Source organism: Megalopta genalis, chromosome 4 (genome assembly GCF_051020955.1).
Source record: "Megalopta genalis isolate 19385.01 chromosome 4, iyMegGena1_principal, whole genome shotgun sequence".
Lineage (NCBI taxonomy): Eukaryota > Metazoa > Arthropoda > Insecta > Hymenoptera > Halictidae > Megalopta > Megalopta genalis.
This window is the reverse complement of record NC_135016.1, coordinates 26004606-26026633: the sequence shown is the minus strand read 5'-3', so window position 1 is coordinate 26026633 and position 22028 is coordinate 26004606. Positions and strand designations below refer to the sequence as shown.

General features: G+C 35.5%; 2 protein-coding genes across 3 annotated transcripts in view; one reads left to right on the top strand and one right to left on the bottom strand.

Annotated features, from left to right (window-relative positions):
* Grd (GABA-gated ion channel) overlaps nucleotides 1–19614 on the bottom strand; it is a 76326-nt gene extending 56712 nt beyond the window's left edge. For both annotated transcript variants that reach the window (XM_076520834.1, XM_076520835.1), the window contains exon 1: nucleotides 19304–19614. The gene's annotated coding sequence lies outside the window, so the exon portion shown is untranslated. The remainder of the gene's footprint in view (nucleotides 1–19303) is intronic.
* Nucleotides 7562–12344, top strand: LOC143259298 (farnesol dehydrogenase-like). Its single transcript, XM_076520832.1, has 5 exons — nucleotides 7562–7891; nucleotides 8947–9073; nucleotides 9135–9267; nucleotides 11283–11423; nucleotides 11648–12344. The coding sequence occupies exons 1-5, from the start codon at nucleotides 7597–7599 to the stop codon at nucleotides 11711–11713; spliced, it is 762 nt and encodes a 253-aa protein (XP_076376947.1). The 5' UTR covers nucleotides 7562–7596; the 3' UTR covers nucleotides 11714–12344.
* Nucleotides 19615–22028: the final 2414 nt, after the last annotated feature.

Genomic DNA, 22028 nt, shown 5'->3' with positions numbered 1-22028 from the left:
GGCTGGGCCGCCTCGCGTCAGCCGTACTCGATTCTTATTGATCACTGTTTTTCGTTACTAACTCGTAAACGAAGCCTCGGAGAAAATTTTCGCAAAGGAAAAAGTTGCTTCAAATGATCTCAGGAGTCCCCTACTTCCGTATTGCGAGACATTTTTGGGACACCCTGTATAAAAACGAGTCGCAAAGTTCGAATAATCGTATCTCCTCTTCCCAAGTTGTCCATTTCTGTACAGAACCTGAACGTCAGTAAGGGAGACATTAGTGTATTACCAACAATTCCGTGTCAAAAGACTTCGTAGATCTCACAGAAATCCTGTTACACGGAGGATCTCGTGAATGAGAATGTCTCTGCCACGCACGTATGCATACAATGCTCTCGCGAAACTAATTTATTACCTAGCCAGTTTCAGCCAGTTTAAGATCGGTATACCCGCGTAGGCTACACGTATATGCATTGTTCGACGGTAGGTAAAAACAATTTTTCTAGAACTCGTTCAGCTCGCTCGCTCGCGCGAATTCGCCTGTGATTATTCGACAGAAAAAAAATTCCTGGCCGTACTAATATCGTGAACTCTCAAATACCGAAGCTATTGTTCGACACACGAAATAAAACCACGACGGCGCGGCGCGGCGCGGCGGCGCAAGTGTTGGAAAAATTGCTCCGCGATAATCTCGCCTTTAACGAGCGTAATTTTTCCGCAGCGTTGAATTGTGTACACAGAAAAAGAAAAGCTGGGAAACGAAGAGCTATTGCAACTCGGTAGACCATTAGGGTTGCCTCCGTGCAAAGATAAGAATATCGCCACCCGACCTCTGCCGCCTATCCAGTCCTCCTTTATTTGTTGATCAACAACGGCTGCTTCGATGTTTCTCCACTTCTTTCTCCTTTTTTCTCTCTCGCAAGTTCCCCTTTTCACTACTTCGAAAGCTTCTCCACCGAGTCGGCTTTTTACGTTTGCTCCGATTCCCTTATTTTTCGTCTTCGTGTTGCTTGGCTTCGGTTAAGCATCTTTGAAAAGTAGCGCATTCATCCAACCTCTTTCAAGATCCTGCGGGGAAAATTAGATCGTGCGTGCGTCGTCGCGTCGAGCTGACATTCACTTCGAATTTATATCATTATTTTTGATTTTTTAATTCGATTCGTTTAGGGAAGCAACGATGTAATAAACAGATTATGAGATCTGATGTACATACTGTAGTAATTGTTTATATCAAGTGTTGCTGAATGCTTTATAGCTTATTTCTGTAGGCCTACGAAAAAGTTATAGTTGAACAGAATTCTGTCAGACAAATACAGAACGTGGCATTTAATTGTACGGTATATTTTGTGGTTCGCTTGGATTACATACTTTCCTTTTTACATACAAATGCATAAACATTCGCGCATTGATTATTGCTTTAATCCTCTGCACTCGGATATTCATGCCAAAGTGACATCTCTTTTTAATTATTATTTTCCTTCATACTGTAAGGTAAAATGCATAATTCAAGACGCAAAATCTTCTATTTGTCACTTCCTATAAAATTACGGTATACTGATTTTTCTTTCAATTCGACTCTGCATAACAAAATCTCAATGTTGGCAAAATCTGTTCCGAGCGCAAAGGGTTAAGCATTATTACATTATTGTAATAGAATAATATTGTAAATATAATTAATATAATTTTCCTTCATACTGTAAGGTCATCGCGTAAAATGCATAATTCAAAACGCAAAATCTTCTATTTGTCAGTTCCTATAAAATTACGGTATACTGATTTTTCTTTCAATTCGACTCTGCATAACAAAATCTCAATGTTTGCAAAATCTGTTCCGAGCGCAAAGGGTTAAGCATCGTTCCATTATTGTAACAGAATAATATTGTAAATATAATTAATATAATTTTCCATCATACTGTAAGGTAATCGCGTAAAATGCATAATTCAAAACGCAAAATCTTCTATTTGTCACTTCCTATAAAATTACGGTATACTGATTTTTCTTTCAATTCGACTCTACATAACAAAATCTCAATGTTTGCAAAATCTGTTCCGAGCGCAAAGGGTTAAGCATTGTTCCATTATTGTAACAGAATAATATTGTAAATATAATTAATATAATTTTCCTTCATACTGTAAGGTCATCGCGTAAAATGCATAATTCAAAACGCAAAATCTTCTATTTGTCAGTTCCTATAAAATTACGGTATACTGATTTTTCTTTCAATTCGACTCCACATAACAAAATCTCAATGTTGGCAAAATCTGTTCCGAGCGCAAAGGGTTAAGCATTGTTCCATTATTGTGATAGAATAATATTGTAAATATAATATTATATAATTAAGGCAAGAACATTATTGGCTTCATATACTTGTAAAATATTTTACAAGTATAATAATATAATAGTTTCGGTGTCCGCGCGAACACGCGATTCGCGTACCGTATTTTTGTAAATAAATTTGAAGTCGATATAAGCCGATGGCATTATATCTCCCCTAATTTCACAAGTTTATCGAAATTCTTCGCATCGCGTGCCAAAAGTTCATCGATCGAACGTGAAAAGATTTCCGAACGATACTATCCTGTGCACGGCAATACTAAATAACTGCGTAAAAGCACTTTCGGCTCATTGTGTTCGCAAAAAAGCTACGCGAAAATATCGACGATCAGTTTCAAATCGGTGGAAAAAGCATCGGCAATATCGTAAAACGCAGAGACTTTCTATAAATCCTCGGTATCGAGGCTTTCGCACGATCAGATTTATCGTCGCTGTTAAACTGATATCTCTAGCTATATTGCCACCAAACAGCTTGTATCCAAACAACGCAGAGTTACTGGCGGCTGCCGCTCCGCTAAATTCATTCACTCTGATCAACCATCGTCGCCGTTACATAACTTTTTGTTAAAACGATCTGCCACTTGAAACGTTTCGCTGTCACGTAGTATTAAACTTAGAAAAGTATGTAATCCAAAACGAACCACAAAATATTCCGTACAATTAAATGCCACGTTCTCTGTATTTGTCTGACAGAATTCTGTTCAACTATAACTTTTTCGTAGGTCTACAGAAATAAACTATGAAGCATTCGGCAGCACTTGAACTTTTTTCGTTATCTAGTAACGAAAATTATCGGCATCTTTATTTTGCATTATTCATGAAAAATTTGCAATCGTCTTGCTTTACATTCATTATTCGCTGTTTCGAAAATTACTGTCCAGTAACTAAAAATTATTTCGTTATCTCGTTTTAACTGGAACGAACTAATTTATCCTATCTAAAATTTATGAAATTCGGAAGAAGCTAGATGACCTACTAGAAGCTGGAATATTTGCTTAATTTCGATCATTGTTAACTAAAGATTTGGTGTCAGTCATTTAGACGGGTCTCGTAATTCTAGTGGCAAGACACGAATTACAAGGGTTAAGAGAACATTTTTCTCCGCGACGCGGTGCCTTCAGCAAGGAGAGTAACTTCCGCCGGAGACCCCTAGGAGACCCTGTGATGAAAAATGAAGTTGCTGAAGGAGTTGCTAAATGGCCAATAAGAATCTCCTTGCGAATATAGACCCGAAATTCATGCTCCGTGGTTCCTAAAAAAATCATAACGTCCGGATATTTTTTTGTTACGCGTTAGCCAAGAGCCAGGCGAAAGTTTCAGGTTGCCGTATAATTCACTGAAAACAGAGCCAGTGTGGCTTTATTTCATTTAAAATTAAGAATTCACGTAGACGTCGCCCGGGAACCGGCGGCGGCCGTCGTTGAATTAAAGTTTGAATGTCCCCGTTGAAAGTGAGACGTCCTCGTCTCCATTCATTTTTAATCGGTTCTCAGCTAACAAGATTAAATTGAATGCGACGGCAACACCTTCCTTTTTTTTCTCGCGTGTAAATCCTCGAACCCTTTATTTCATTAGAGGAGCTTCGCAACATGCATGCTATTTGCATTAAATCTAGATTTCTTTTAACCGAGGCCTAACATGATCGATAACACGGATGAACATTTTCGAGATGTTAGCCTCCAACAAAATTAGTTGCTAGATTGATTGGAAGCAGATTTTTCTAACTAGCACGAGGAGAGTATAATTCTTCTTCCTTGTACTGGCTCTAAGTACGCTGTAATGAACTATTTTTGTAAATAAATTTGATTATTATATTATATAATTATATCTATAATTATATATATATAATATACATAATTAATAATATATATAATTATATTATATATATATATAAAGAATTTCGATAAACTTGTGAAATTAGGGGAGATATAATTATATAATTATAGATATATATATATATATATATATATATAATTTATATTTATTATTACGTTTCTCTCGCACTTGGAAAATATCTGAAAACCGTCAGTGTAAATTGACTGAGAAAGAATTTAGTAGAGTTTTAATAGTTTGTTATCAGAACAAAAGTGACATTGACATATGCAATACGTCAATATGTCAATGTCACTTTTGTTCTGATAACAAACTATTAAAACTCTACTAAATTCTTTCTCAGTCAATTTACACTGACGGTTTTCAGATATTTTCCAAGTGCGAGAGAAACGTAATAATAAATTTGCAACAAAATAATATACGCCTGTAAAATTGAAAGAATTATTGGAATTTTGTAACAAAAGCGTTGTGCAAGCTCCGACGGTGACAATTTTTTATACACTCGGGAACCTAATCGATCGTGTGTTACCAGGATGCAGAACGTGCATACCCGAAGAACGATCGGATAAAATGCTTCAATGTAGAGCAAACATAAATTCAGAACGCGAAATGACGAAATGATGAAATTTTACCATAAGAATTACAAACTTTCACGTAGGTTCGCTTGCCAATTTTTAGTACACCTTTGGAACTCGTGAAAATGTACACAATCGAAGAAGAATTGCACAAAAGTTCGTTCGAATGCGGGGGAACAGTGTGTGAAGCGTTCGACAAGACAGTCTCGTCGCGCGTGCCTGCCCGTTTAAATTCGTTCCCTTTAATGTCATAAAATGAAACAACATCTCAGGTGGGTCAACGAGAAATTGCATTGCACGCTCGTGAACACAAGATGCATCGTTTGGCCACAACGATCCTCCAGAAAGCGAAATCTACGTCGCCGACAAGATCTCTCCCCCTCTCCCCGTGAAAATGTCGCGGTAAATAATGATACCGACTTTCTTCGCGCTTTTCAAAGGGGACCTCCAGTTTATCGCGATGCTGGAGTGGCTTTTGTGTTTTCGCAATAGCCCGTCGCACGGTTTACACGCGGCCACCGACGAAATGAGGAAAACTCGAAATCGTCCATGCATTTAGCCACGACACTTAGCCGCGAACAATTACGTCGTAAAGAAAACGGCGAGGTCCTGCGGTCTTTTCAATTAATGGATACCGGATTCGGCTAACCAATGTTCAAGTCACCAATGTTCATCATCGTCAAGTCACGAGAGATTCGATTTTCGCAAGAAATTATTATTATTCGTTTCCGAGCATCGTAAACCCTTTTACAGTACAGAGATACATAAGGTCCTAAGACACGGCAGAGGAATATGAGCCGTTTATTTTGAAAGTGGCATAAGTCACTTTTTCAAAAAAATCGAGTTAATGGTAACGCTAATTACGATCGAACGGTATCTTTTCATTTAAAAAAAATTTGCAATCAATAAGTTGAGAACTATTCAGATTTGTTCGAGAGAAGTTTTGCTAATTAACGGTATAACAAACATGTTTATTTTGAAAGTGGCGTAAGTCGCTGTACTCAGGAAATTAATTGCGGGGCTTAGTGTAAAAGAAATAGAAACGTGTGATAAGCGTGTGTGAAGTATTGTTTCGAATTATTTTCAGTATTTTTAAAAAAGTTGTGATGTGAAAAAAAAGATGAATTTCTAACGTTGGATTTGTCACCAAAAAGTGGAAGACCTAGGCGTTATTCACAAATAGAAATGGATCCGTTATACGCTGCACCTCGTCCTGTTTCTTCAGCAAAATACAAAGACATGATGGACTTGCTTAATTATATACTCCCAATATACCACAGTTATTTTAAAAATTTGAAACAAAACACGATTTCCGAGGACTTAATCACTCCTATTGATGACGAAAATTAAATTGAACTGATGTATTTTCATATAAATTATTTATACTTATGTTTCAAAATGTACTAATTATTTTTGTATTTTATGAATATTAAAATAAAAAATACTTAAATCAAACCTTTATATTAAATATGTTCATGGTATAAATTATTATTATATATGTAATTTATTCAACAATTTTAGTAAATCACTGTCCTTTCAAAACATCACTTCAGTAAAATACGTCGGACAAAATTAATATATGTCAGTCATTTTTCTAAACTATTTATTTTGAAAGCGGCTCAAGTCACTTTACCGTAATGAAAAGTGGTGATTTTTTAATGTTTATACGTAATTATTTATACTGAGAAAAATATCAGTATCCTGAGATAACAAATACAAGTAAATCTTCTCGAAAGTTAGCATCCATATTTTTAAACGTGTTAAAACGCAAACCCTTAAATATCTCGACTTAAAAACAAAGTGACTTATGCCACTTTCAAAATAAACGGCTCATATTTAGGTTATCAAAATGGTCACTTAGATCGTTGACAGTTCTAGCTATTTTAGCCGCACAATTTTGTTATCCTAGGGAGATTCTGTTTCTATCGATATAAAAAAAAAGTATTTCCATCATGTAGATCTTCATATTTATGAAGTAATTAAAATTGAGGAATTAGCATAAATTGTACAGGATTATTTTTACCCGTGAGCGATAAGAAGGTAGAATTTTGCATAATTTGACGGCCATCTCTTATCGCAGAGTAATTTCAATAACTCAAAGGAATGCGTGACAGCCGATCCCGTGTGCATGTTGTTCGATGACACGCTATAAGACAACAATACAAATTTTTCTTTCCACTGTCCATTGCCAAATGTCGTTCGATAACTTACTGTAAGCTGAGTATCGTACAATTCGTATACCACCTATTTTATTTATATATGACAAAGCTGACGGTGTCGTTAATCGTTAAAAAAATTTGACGATCATGGAAATTGCCTGCCAATGACTCTAACGCTAATTTAACTGCTAGCAATTCTTTATAATTACTCGATGAAAAAATTGTACGGTATTTCACTAACTTGATTATTTTGAACTTCAGGATCATAATTTAATTAAATCTACAAAGATTTCGAGGCGAAATTATTGGTTAATTGTGTAAGTTTGAATTATTACACGAATTGTTTTCTGGAGTCTTAATAGCTACAATTACAGTAAATTCTCCCTAATTGATGCTCAAATCGTGCACAAAAATGGACAATTTGGGAAGAGGAGATTACGATTATTCGAGCCTTACGGCTCGTTTTTATAGTTACCGATCGTCAACAATTATAAAATAGTCTTTCTGCATGAAAAATTATTTTATCTACAAACCTACAAACAAATAGAAGGTAGCATTTTGCATAATTTGACGGACATCCCTTATCGTAATGAGTAATCTCAATGACGCAATGACAGTAGTTGGATGCACGATATTCAGAAAGTATGGCGTGTCCATAAAACGGGTCGATGAACAGCGGAGTTGGACAGTCTGTAATACAGAATCAAGAAGCATGAATCGTTGGGCCAGCAAAGTAGCGGTGGTGACAGGCGCGAGCGCCGGCATAGGGGCTGCGATTTCAAGGGCACTCACCAAGGAGTCCGTCAAGGTGGTGGGCCTCGCGAGAAGAGGACAGAGACTTGAGGAGCTAACCGACCAACTCGGCAAGGATAAATTCTTCCCGATCGTGTGCGATCTCCGGAAAGAAGAAGACATCGTAAAAGCGTTCAAATGGATCGACGAGAAACTTGACGGAGCGGATATCTTGATTAACAATGCCGGAGTTGCCGATGTGTCGAAGATCATTGGTAAAATTCACCGTTCCCCGAATCGCTATCTTTTCATTTCGGCGAATCGTTTCTCAGCATCGCAAATTTCGAAAGTGTGAATTTCATTTGATGAGATGTGAAATATGGAGAAATTGTAAGCTTTTTTGCTACCAAAACTTCGCTGTTCGATACTGGACACACTGTATAACAAATTGGCTCGTAGGTTGATGCATCTTCGCAGAAGTCACGGTCAATAACCGCTGCACTGATGATGATCTTCATTTTAACTCAAGGATGCACAGCCTCGTTCGAAACTTGCGAATTTCTCGACGTCGCTATACGGTAATGTCTCTCTAATTGACGCTCAGATTGTCCACAAAAATGGTCGATTTGGGAAGAGGAGATACGATTGTTCGAGCCTTGCGACTTGATTTTTATAATTGTTGACAAACGGTAATTATAAAAACTAACTGCAAGGCTCGAATAATCGTATCTCCTCTTCCCAAATTGTCCAGTTTTGTGGATAATCCGAGCGTCAATTAGAGAGTCATTACTGTATACACTTTGTTCAAAACGTGTTCGGACCAAAACAAAGCGATACTTATTGCTCTAATCATGTCGTACCACTGTTAAGGTGTCAATCAACCGTTCTTTTAATACTGAAGCTATCCAGCCTGTCAAAATTACTTCTACATAATCTTCGCATTTTTTGCTTTAAAGTTGCTGAAACTATAGTGGCTCTCTCATAGAAAATGAGTCAATAAATATCTTAATCCATGTGTATATTATAATGCAGAAGGCGAGATGCCTACATAAATATAGTCTTTTCATTGGTATAAATTCATGTATATTAACAATCGGCGACTACAAAAACGAGCCGCGAGGCTCGAATAGTCGTATCTCCTCTTCCCAAATTGTCCATTTTTCTGCACAATGTGAGCGTCAATTAGAGAGACGTTAATGTAATTTCCTCCGCGAAAGATAGAAACTGTGTGTCCTAGAAAACGTTTGTGGAAAATTCGCAAGATTTACAGTTTCGATAGAAAATTTTTGATCGACGAACGCCGAAATGAACAATGAATATTATGTTACAGACACGACTGCGGATGAATATCACAGAATATTGGACACGAATATTGTAGCCCCTGGTGTCTGTGCACGAGAAGCTATAAAATTGATGAAGAAACGCGGTATAGACGGACATATCGTTAACATCAGTAGGTACGTAATGATGCGTATACAAAAAATGCGTAAAATCAAATCTCTGTGTTACTATTTCTAGCATCGCTGGTCACAATGCGGAGATGGTATCGATTCCAGTTGGCATGTACTGTGCTAGTAAATATGCCTTGACTGCTTTAGCTATCGAACTTCGTCACGAAATTGAATTGGCTGATTTAAAGATCAAAGTAACGGTAAGATTTCAATTCATTTGTCCGAATGGGATCGGATTCATTGTTTCACTGAAAACGTATCGAAGCAAAGTGAGAAGACCGGCACAACCGGTCGTCAGTAAATGTTCCGTTAATAGCTGTCGGCGCACAGTGCGGCGCTTATACGAGCATCCGGGACAAAAATCGTAACTTCTAAGCTAATCAATTTTCGACCAAAATGCCTTAACCAGTTAGCTGTGGCGCCTCCATTTCAGAGCGCGGCACCTATATGTGTCGCGAGAATCAAGCGACGACGAGTATACTCGTCGAACACAATGTAAGTGTCGCTGTTAAAATATTGGGTGAAAAAGACGGTTTTATTTGATAAAATTAACAATTTTATTACTAATATTTACTTATTCACTTGACGTTAACATATACCATATACATAATAAACGAAAAACCCAGGGATAATCGAATACTTATAAAAGTTAAAAATTCAAATTGCTGCTGTAGAGAGAGTGGTATTTAGCAGAGCAAGGAACAATATATAATGGCACTTTGCACGTCGAACACCGATACCTTGATTCTTTTCGAATTTTATTTTTATAACAATGTAAACAACTTCGTGCAGGATTGGCCTAAAAATATTCTGAACATCTTGAAATTTGAGAACATGTTTTTGTTTTCCATAAAATTACAGTTTCAATAGCCAATGGTCACTATTTCTTATGCACGACGAGTATACTCGTCGTGTCACAAAATATTGTCATTTCTCCAGGACGAGTATACTCGTCAACCACAGCTAACCGGTTAATAATTTGTCAAGGAAGATTCATCGATTTGCATAAAAGATTTATATGATTTCATAAAAGAAATTCTTGTTTCTATAAGTGAATGTCCGCGTATACAAAGTTGTTGACCGGCTATGGCTACATATTTTGTTGAATGACCCTGAAGTTCGCAACTTTTTGCAAAAGATGTTTCAACAGTATCAAAATGTACTATCTGACGAATATGTCGCAATAAGAATCCCAGAATATATCTTGAGCCGTTTTATTTAAAAATCTTATTTAAAGTGTATGAAAATAAATCGAACTTAATTATTTCATTTCATACGAGCATTACAAAATCGCTATAGATTAATTACAATCATATAACCCCTGGCCATCATTTTCCATAAAGATTACATCGTAAAATGGTCTTCTGCTCATAAGGAAATGGAAACAAGCTGCGGTGCGAACTAACGTGATATTTGAGCCGTTTATTTTGAAAGTGGCATAAGTCACTTTTTCAAAAAAATCGCGTTAATGGTAACACTAATTACAATTGAACGGTTTCTTTTCATTTAAAAAAAAAAAAGTGACTTATGCCACTTGCAAAATAAACAGCTCATTTGATCCTCCTAATATTCGTTCGGCGAACTCGCTCGAATTTAATCTCCTGCTCAATTATTTTCAACATTTTAACGCATCGTATACATAGTTTTGACATTTTTAACATTCTGAATCACGAAGTTCCTTCTTCGAGATACCGGATGTAGCGATGGTTGATGTCTCCTGAAACGCCGAATTTGATCGAACTGTCTCTGTTTTGTTTACTTTCATCGTTAACGTAGCGTAATACCGAACTGTTTTCAACCAACGCTGTTTCTGTCATCTCCGAGGGGTATCAAAGATATTTCGGCATTGTGTACGTTCGATCTACAGTAATATCTCCCTAACTGACGCTCAGATTGTGCACAAAAATGGACAATTTGGGAATAAGAGATACGATTATTCGAGCCTTGCAAACTCGTTTTTATAGTTGTTGACAATTCGTGACTATAAAAATGACCCGCAAGGATCGAGAATAATCGCATCTCTTCCTCCCTAAATTGTCCACTTTTGTGGACAATCTAAGCGTCAATTAGAGAGACGTTACTGTATTTCTCGCAGTTTATAGTAGCAACTACCGATATCCTAACTTCAAGAAGAACCTATGATATTATAAGAATTTCAGTAGATATAATGTGTTATGTCAAGGTTACGTATAATGTGTTCTTTATATTTGAGTAGAATATCAGCCCTGGACCAGTGATGACTGATATGCTAATAAAGGGATTGGACCTTCGTGATCTTAACGATGCGAGAACTTTACGTGTCGCCGACGTTGTTAATGCAATAACATATGCGTTAGGAACCTCGCCATTAGCAGAAGTAAGTGCAAATATAAGAAATAACAATGCCCAAAAGCTGCAATACATCGGCTCTCTAACGCTTCCCTCGTTTCCAAAATTTAATCGCTTACTTCGAAGTAATTAACGTTCGGTTTACCATTTATTCATAAATACACGATAGTCGATGTTCCAGTAGCAGTAAAGTAGTAGTAGTAATAGTAGTGGTAGTAATAGTAAATAAATAACGATATATATTCTTTGCAGGTTTACGATGTTATCATCATGCCGATGCTCGGAAGAAAAATGTTAAGAGCACCTAAACTTTCATAAAACTAGAAGTATCATTCAACGTGACTTAATAACAGTTATCTAAGTTGCAGTTCCACAACTTCGACGATTAGGAGCAAGTTCGAAATATGCGCCGATCTATCTTTCTACGAGAAGAAACAATTTCGCGATAACATGTTTGATGTACAATAATGTCTCTCTAATTGACGTCCAGATTAACCACAAAAATGGAGAATTTGGGAAGAGGAGATACGATTATTCGAGCCTTGCGGTTTATTTTTATAGTTATAAATTGTCCACAATTATAAAAACGAGCCGTAAGGCTCGAATAATCGTATCTCCTCTTCCCAAAGTATCCATTTTAGTGGACAATCTGAGCGTCAGTAAGGGAGACATTACTGTACACATTGTAAGAAAACTACGCACTTTCGATACAATATAACAACGCATGCTTCCATAAGATACGCGCGTTAATATAATAAAACAGATACACGCATGTAGATTTGTTGCCTGTCGAACTTCATTGTATCGCATTGCATTTTAATGTATACAAATAAAATTGCTTCGAAATACTGAAAATTGCTTGGAACAGAAATCTTGAGAAATCTTTGAGAAATCTCAAACCTTTGTGATAAAAACTTAAGGAGACTACTTCTTGCAGGTTAAATTAATATAAATAATAAAACAGATACACGCTGGTAGATTTGTTCGATCGGTTAATTATATTTCATTCGCCTCGTTCGTTCGATGACAAATATAGTTGTTTAGAGAGGATAGCAATGTTAAATGATGCCTGGCGGACCTTTTTTGTACCGCATTGCATTCTAATGTATACAAATAAAATTGCTTCGAAATACTGAAAATTGCTTGGAACAGAAATCTGGAGAAATCTTTGAGAAATCTCAAACCTTTGTGATAAAAACTTAAGGAGACTGCTTCTTGCAGGTTAAATTAATATAAATAATAAAACAGATACACGCTGGTAGATTTGTTCGATCGGTTAATTATATTTCATTCGCCTCGTTCGTTCGATGACAAATATAGTTGTTTAGAGAGGATAGCAATGTTAAATGTTGCCTGGCGGACCTTTTTTGTACCGCATTGCATTCTAATGTATACAAATAAAATTGCTTCGAAATACTGAAAATTGCTTGGAACAGAAATCTTGAGAAATCTTTGAGAAATCTCAAACCTCTGTGATAAAAACTTAAGCAGGCTACTTCTTGCAGATTCATAAAATTCCGAATTAGTCGCTTCACAGTGCTGCCACTGTTTCAGCAAGACTAAATTATATTGTTTAACCGTTTCCGTAGCTAAAGTTGATAGAACAATGTTCACTGCTACAATGGGTAGTATATCCCTCTTTATGAAGGCTTCCCTGGTATTTTGCCTACTATCAAACGTAGGTACTTGGCTTGAGGATGGATTTTCGTTCAAATTGTTCACATCTCCTGCGTTTTTGTGAAGTGAATAAATCGATTTTTGTGTCCCCATTTTTGTATCCTCGACAGCCGATCCCGTGCGCATGTTGTTCGATGACACGATATAAGACGCAACATACAAATTTTTCTTTCCACTGTCCATTGCCAAATGTCGTTTGATAACTTACTGTAAGCTGACTATCGTACAATTCGTATACCACCTATTTTACTTATATATGACAAAGCTGACGGTGTCGTTAATCGTTAAAAAAATTTGACGATCATGGAAATTGCCTGCCAATGACTCTAACGCTAATTTAACTGCTAGCAATTCTTTATAATTACTCGATGAAAAAATTGTACGGTATCTCACTAACCCGATTGTTTTGAACTTCAGGATCATAACTTAATTAAATCTACAAAGATTTCGAGACGAAATTATTGGTTAATTGTGTAAGTTTGAATTATTACACGTATTGTTTTCTGGAGTCTTAATAGCTACAATTACAGTAAATTCTCCCCAATTGATGCTCAGATCGTGCACAAAAATGGACAATTTGGAAATAAGAGATAGGATTATTCGAGCCTTGCGGCTTGTTTTTATAGTTACCGATCGTCAACAATTATAAAATAGACTTTCTGCATGAAAAATTATTTTATCTACAAACCTACAAACGAATAGAAGGTAGCATTTTGCATAATTTGACGGACTCGCGAGGCTCGAATAATCGTATCCCCTCTTCCCAAGTTGTCGATTTTTGTTTACAAGCTGAAGGAAAATTAGGAAGAATTTGTATACCGAAAAGAGAACAGGGAAAGTGTTTCAGAAATAGATTTTCGTTGCTCGCAGTTGAGGGCCACATTAATGTACCTACGCGGAGATAACTGGTGGATGTTTATTTCGTCACGATTGTGGAAACTTTGTCCATTAAAAGAAATTCATCGCAGTAAAATCTTAGAACGCGAGGGGGGGATGTCCCGATGTCGTTTAATTGAACTGCATGGAAACTGAAAGTTCGGTTGAGCAACGTCGATGTGTTGCGAGCGAAAAGTGCGCTTTAAAACTGATCGCCGAAGGGACCGAATAGGGTACCCCGACCTAATTCTTGACAATACAGAAAGATCTCTCAATGGCGAATACAACTTTTATAATAAAACTTTCTAATTACTGGTGTAACCCACGTCTTCGTTTCGTTTGACCGAATACGGGCGGTTCGTATATATTTTCCATACTATTCCTGATAAAAGTTGTCATATAGACGCTAACCCAGAAATTGAAAAGTAACTTCGTTTCTTTTTCAGTACTAGCATTCAGTAAAATTGAAGGAACTTTTAGGAAAATTTAAATCCGTTTTTATTAATCGTGTAACGAATTTGTGTACAGTAAATTCTCTCTAATTTGTCCTCAGCTTGTAAACAAAAAATGACAATTTGGTCAGAGAAGATACGATTATTCGAGTCTTGCAACTGGTTTTTATAATTGTTAACAATCGGCAACTATAAAAGTGAGCCGCGTGGCTCGAATAATCGTATCGCCTCTTCCAAAATTGTCCATTTTTCTTTAGAAGCTGAAGGAAGATTGGGGAGAATTTACTGTATTCCTAATTTGGAGCAATTAGGAACGAAATTAAAGTACATAATGAAATGTATACAGTAGTTTCCTTTTCTTCGACATTAATACTCGAAATCTATAGTTTATTCGTAACTGTATAAAAGAACCACCTTTCATCGATTGATAATATAGTCACAATGTATTCGATCGTTCTCCATAGAACAAAATCGGAGTTTCAACTCGAAGCGTTTGATCCGCAAAATATTAATTATTACACATTTCATGCGGGATTTGTAATTATAACGGCAATCGTATTAATGGAATTTAATTATAATAATCCTATGTGCTTGAACAGAAAGTTCAGAAAACGTTCGAACGATAATTACGATGAATTTCGAATTCGAACGATAATTCAACGAAGTAAACGTTAAAAATAAAGTTAGGTTTATCCTATAACTATGAAATTATGCGAGGCTAGATGCCGTGTGTTGTTAACAATTTATCTATCTTAAAATGGTCTTCGGGACAACGTTCTTTTAGAAAATATGTTACGTTATTAAGCGCATGCCGCTAGCAAAGTGCCTCGCGTAGTCGAATTAATAAAATATTTTACATGCACTCGGTCATTTTTTGCCCCGGGAACGATGTGTAACGGGAGAAGATGCCGCGAATTTATTTCCCTCTGGCGAATTACTGTCACCGCATCGAAGGACGATAAGTCTCGTAGGGAATTGCTTGGTAACACCTAAGTGGCACTCTTTTTCGCATAACGAAACGTCTTTACTCCTGACACGATAAATCAGCGCCGGTTTACAACGAACTAAATAGCACTCTTTCTTCCTGAGGCGAGCCTCGACGCCATCAATATTTCATCAGCGTCGCCAATGAATAATCCCCAACCATCTTCAAATTTTCGATGATCTTTTCGGGGCAACAGACGCCTATGTCACCCAACTTACAAGAGTTACACTATATTATCACCCATCATTTCATGTGCTATTTATACTATGTTTATCTACTGTTTGTTCTAATTATACATATACACATATGTATAATTATTTATATGTAATATAATATCACTATTTTATGAAATAGAAACGAATGATGGAGATATTGTAACATATATGTATATATCACTAAATTTCATAAAATAGTGATATTATTATATTTTATATATATATATATATATATATATATATATATATATATCACTATGTATAATATAATATATAATAATAAAATAATTATATAATAATATAATATAACTATATATATATCACTCTGTATAATATAATAATATCACTATTTTATGAAATTTAGTGATATATATATATATATATATATATATATATATATATATATATATGTTACAATATCTCCGTTCATTCGTTTCTATTTCATAAAATAGTGATAATACTATATTATACAGAGTGAGTCATTTAAAACAGATTTTAGCTCACCTAAATAACTGAAAAAAGAGTTCGTCTTTAACGATAGAAAAAAATGTTGCAGACAAAAGTTGCTCGGTATCAAGGAGCATATTATATGTTAATAATATTTTTGTGATGGGATTGTTTAAATACATTGGTATACCTTCTGATCTGTAAGCCTATTCTACGTAAAATCGGAGTAATTTTTGTCCGAAGCATTTTCTTGTAGGAGCTTTAGCTTTTATGATATCGAGGGGCACAGGTGCAAACTTGAACATCTTCGTTAACAGCGTCGGTGTAAGTATATTAACAAAAGTGTTATCAAACATCAATATCATAAAAGCTAAAGTTCCTACAGAAAAATGCTTCGGACAAAAATTTTACTCCGTTTTCACGTAGAATAAGATTCTAGAATAAAAAGTACACCATTGTATTTAAGGCAATAGGTTTGACCTTTATATGTCATCTATGCCTCCACCCATCACAAAATTATTGTCACCATATTATATATTATATATTATATATTATTATTTATATATATTATATTTATATATATATTTATATATATTATTATTATATTATATATTATATTATATATTATTGTCACCAAGCAACTTTTGTCCAGAACGTCATCTCGGCGTGCGTGACACGTTTTTCCAGCGCAAGTGTTTCAAGACAAACGAGTTAACCTCAAAAAAAAAAACTGTTTCAAATGCTCTATCCTGTATAAATGCTGTGAATTCGAATACATGTGTACTAGACAAATGTGTTAATGATTGCTAATCAGTGCACGACGGAAACCGTGCACGTCAAAAGAAACGTTAATGTGCTTAAAACGGTAAAACTAAAATTAATAATCGCAATTGTTCAAAGTGCAAACATTACATTACATTACATTATAATCGAACACATGTTTCCGTATATGTGCGTGTACGATAGGGAAACTTTCTGTTATCACAGACCGTTTATAAATTGTTTGTTATGATAAACATGTTAATAGATGAATTTACATTTTACTTAGATATTACCAGAGCTCTAAACAGAGAAAATACATTTCACTGCTATTCCATTTCGATGAAATAGTTTGAGGACATTTAGTCTCATTGCGTGAATTTCTTGTGTATGAAGTTTTGATACTTCATATTCAAAATGGCGGAGTAAGCGTTCAGCTATTCAGGAGATTTCAACCGCTACACTTTCACCATTTCGCAGATAAAAAAATAGAGGTAGCAAGGAATTTGTGTATTTACTGAAAATAGAGTTTAATTTATGTACAATTGAGACTCTTTTACCCGAACGCTTATTTTTACAAAGCTGTTATCTCTAATCATATTATACATTATCACTCAGTAGAGAATTTGAATGAAATTTTTAGATAATATAATGTTTTGGTATCCGAATTTTGCAAAAATAAATCTCCAGATAAGAGAGTCTCTGCCGTACTTTGCAAAAAGTTAGTGTTGTGAAATTCGTGGAATTAAGTATTTATATTTTGCGTGCCATTTTTCACACTTCGATATTTTTAATAATATGATTTTAATAACTATGTAAGCAAGAAGCTCGATATAATTTTTACTTAAATAATAATCTCAGAAGAAACTATTAGATCATATTTCAAGACTTTCCGCTTCCTCGATTTAATGCGATTTTTGCTTGTTAGATCATGATGTAGTTGACACGTTGGAAAGGCTGTTTATCGATGTGTGTTTCGAGATAACAGATCTCGCAACAGCACGGATATGTGTATAGATCATTCTATATGTATATACGATAAAGCTGTTCGAAGTTAAATCAAGCTATTGTATTCTAGAAATAGTTCTATAGTTTAATGGAAGTTGGGACATTCTATGCTTTGCGAGCGTAGAACGCACAATGTGTCACACTAGATTATTTGGATACCAAGGATTCTATGTAATCAAAGTTCTACCATATTCTGTTTCCTTCAAAAAATATAAGCTCAATTTTTTGTTCCACGAACCCAATAATATCTCAGTAAATTATTTATAGTATTATTTAGAATACTTATCCACAATATTAACTATCAATCGTTTCTTTCGTTGTTATTGTATAAAAGAAATTTAGTAACAGGCTTTTGGGTGCGAACGGTGTTAATCTTCTTTCAAATATAAAATATTTTACGACGTATCCTATGAAGTATGCATAGTATAAACTGTAAATAAAATTTTGTTACCTAAAAAAAAAGGAGAAATTCCGTTTTCCGGATTTCCACGCCAAAAACGAGTGCGAAGTTTTTGAAATTTCATTGGCAAATTTATCTTGAAACTCAAAGATGGTTTTTCATAGTTTCGACACTCGTCGACAACTTCAAAAGCACCACAATAAAAATTACATTAATCCTAAACAAATTTCGCTAGCAGAGCCCTGCAATTTTCCAAGTGGTTCGCATGACAATAACGACAAAAGAAACAAAAACGATTTGCTTTGCTGTATGAGTTACACATCAAATACCGAATTGCGGAAAAATCAACCTTCATTTCACTCTTTTAACCAGCTCTCTGTCCAGAACAATTAACAAGTGAATTCGATGTAATTCGTAATTCATCACCATCATTAAATTTTTCAGCAACTGTTACGACGATTAACTCCGATCGTTACGATTCTTCAAGTACTACTCATTTTAATTATTGATTTATCCTTTTATACACAGAATTACGCGTTCTTTCCAGTTTCAAATTACTATCGACACTGTACCCAAATTTCGAAATTTGGGCACAAACCAGCATAGATAATGACTACACTGCACAACATAGCACGGGTAATCAATAGCGGTTAATTAATAGTATTTAAAAACTGTGATTGACAATTACGGATTTTCTAATAAATTCTTTCAACTGACGTATGTCAACGAATCATCTTCAATAACATAATTTAATCACTTCATTTTGCATTATTATTCGGAAAAAAGTCCTTTCATGTAACACAATTATTATTAATCCTTTTAATAGGTTCTCGGTATTAAAAACGTTAGAATGAAAAGAGTAATCCACAGAAGAACAGCTTCGGGGATCATCGGAACACATTGAAAAAGATAATTTTCCCACGACCATGGAACGATGTAAAGTTCACCACGATCATTATAAAGAGCGACAACAACGCCTAACTTCCATTGACAAATGAAAGACGAAATTCCAGATACACTTCGATCGAAAATATTTGTCATCGGGAAGGATCAGAAATTAAGAAGTCCACGAAAATCGAACAAACTCACCGATTACGCTCGATCTTCGCACATTCGAGCCTCCATTGACGTCTCTCAAACGATCCCTTCATCACGACGCGGAGATAACGAATGCCATTAAAATTGTCAGTCTTTCGATCAGTCGCATTCTGAAGTCACGGAAAAAGAAAGTTTGGGCGGGGGTGCGAGGGCTTCCGAGGATGTCGTAGAATTTATTATCACCGAAGAGATATCGCGGGATCGCCGTTCACACCGAACTTCGAACTTTCCGAAGACACGAGAAGCACGTGGCGAAGCCACGACGCGTACTGACTGCCTCGTACAGGACAGCTGACGAAGGGTGGCAACTCCGCACTTGCCACCCTGCGCTTTCCCTCTTTCTCCCGAACCTTGATCCTCTTCTTCGCGCTCGGCCCCCTACTATCCCCGACCCCCTATCACTGCCGAGCCCCACTACCGCCACTCCGTTTTCGGAAGTTAATCAAACACATATTTCACTCGTAATTACATATTTCTTTCCGGCCGGCTACACCTAATAACGAAAGTGTTAAACGTCTCCCAGGCAAAAAGCTTTCGCGCCTCTTACAGAGGAAGTTCGCGAAGTATCAGGGGCTTTAAGATTTTTTTTCTTCCTTCCTAGATGGAGCGGGTAGTTTATGCCGTCATAAAAAGCCTCGATCGAAATAAATTAATGGGGCAGTCGACGGCTGGTTTTTAGATGGGCTTAGTTACCGTTTCAAACTTTCTGCAGTCGATGTTTGCTAAATTGTATTATCTTCAGTTTCTGTTTCGATCTCGCATGTTTTACTATTTTATTTGTAATTTTTGTTATTCTTGTTTCGATTTCTCAGTTCGTCGATCTTTATGTCGTCAAATACCAGTTTACGGTATTTGAGTGTGAAAGATTTTCATCTAATTCGTCTTCTACTTGTAATTTCTGTTGCCGTCTTTTCGATTCTTCGGTGTGATTTTTCTGTTATTGGTTTGTCAATTTGTGAGTTTGGATGACTGTTTTGTACGAAATAAAATCTTGGTTGAAGAACGGGATCGATAAAAGATATACGATCGGCTAGGAAATATCTATGTATTCTTTATGTTTACAAGAAATATAGCGACGAATTTTAAGAGTTTAGTTTACGATTTAATATTTATTTTAGAGAGAAATCGATTTCAAAGAATTACGTTGCTGAATGAGTAAGAGAAAATCGACACGTAGGAATTTGAACAATGGAAAGTAAGTAAGCAAATAACAAAATAATAATAATCTAAAGCAAGTAACCAATTAACAAAATAATAATAATCTAAAGCAAGTAACCAATTAACAAAATAATAATAATCTAAAGCAAGTAACCAATTAACAAAATAATAATAATCTAAAGTAAGTAACCAAGTAACAAAATAATAATAATCTAAAGCAAGTAACCAATTAACAAAATAATAATAATCTAAAGCAAGTAACCAAGTAACAAAATAATAATAATCTAAAGCAAGTAACCAATTAACAAAATAATAATAATCTAAAGCAAGTAACCAATTAACAAAATAATAATAATCTAAAGCAAGTAACCAAGTAACAAAATAATAATAATCTAAAGTAAGTAACCAAGTAACAAAATAATAATAATCTAAAGTAAGTAACCAATTAACAAAATAATTATAATCTAAAGCAAGTAACCAAATAACAAAATAATAATAATCTAAAGCAAGTAACCAAATAACAAAATAATAATAATCTAAAGCAAGTAACCAAATAACAAAATAATAATGATCTAAAGAAAGTAACCAAATAACAAAATAATAATAATCTAAAGCAAGTAACCAATTAACAAAATAATAATAATCTAAATCAAGTAACCAAATAACAAAATAATAATAATCTAAAGCAAGTAACCAAATAACAAAATAATAATAATCTAAAGCAAGTAACCAAATAACAAAATAACAAACATAATTTCAGCCGAACATGTAGTTCCGAAAACAGAACTTTCCAATAGAACTATCGCATGACACGGATAATATGGCTCACGATACAACACGCTTCGCTATTTTGAAAAAGTAAAATGCTCGCAATTTGTGCTCGATCGCCAAGAAAATTGTTCACACACTTTCTAAACATGGTAAAACGGCAAACCTGATTTACTTACATTAAATACGATTTTGTAAACTGAATAGAACCTTCTCCAAAGAAGTCGACTCGAATATCATTTTACGCGGTGCGACGACGTCATATTGAAAAAGGAAAAAAAAGCTGAAAAGGCTCGCAATTTGCAGTGAATCGCCAGCTTACGAGACGGAACAGCGAATTATTCATTGGCGGATCTAGGAAAGAGAGCCGGTATAAAGTGCGCGAGGAATTTCATTGAAAATTGCGCCGCACGAAAGTGTCATAACATCCGGCCGCGGAGTAATCGAAGTCAGTACAGCTTGAATTCATTGCAGAGGTAGGAAGAGATTTCCTGGTGCGAGATCCATTGTTGACAGTGCATTAGCAGTCTCCTGCGGTGCTACCGCACTCCATTCAACCCGGGAGTTTTCTCGATACCCACTCGACAATGGGATTATCGATACCAGGCCTTGAACGGAAGTTATTAGGATCGGACAAACCTCGCCCGGAAGTGAGGATCGCGTGGAATAACAAAAACGAGAAAAGGAGAAAATAACAAAAATCTGAACTTTCGGACCGCTGACACTTCGATTGAAAATTGAGACGACGATTCCGAACAGCTCATATGGGAAGTTTAATGCGTTGGTAAAA

What these genes read in the sequence shown, in the direction of transcription:
- LOC143259298 (XM_076520832.1), top strand. Translation starts at nt 7,597, where the DNA reads ATGAATCGTTGGGCCAGCAAAGTAGCGGTGGTGACAGGCGCGAGCGCC. An exon ending in CGATGTGTCGAAGATCATTG is followed by an intron (nt 7,892 to 8,946) that starts GTAAAATTCACC and finishes ATTATGTTACAG; the next exon opens with ACACGACTGCGGATGAATAT. An exon ending in CATATCGTTAACATCAGTAG is followed by an intron (nt 9,074 to 9,134) that starts GTACGTAATGAT and finishes TACTATTTCTAG; the next exon opens with CATCGCTGGTCACAATGCGG.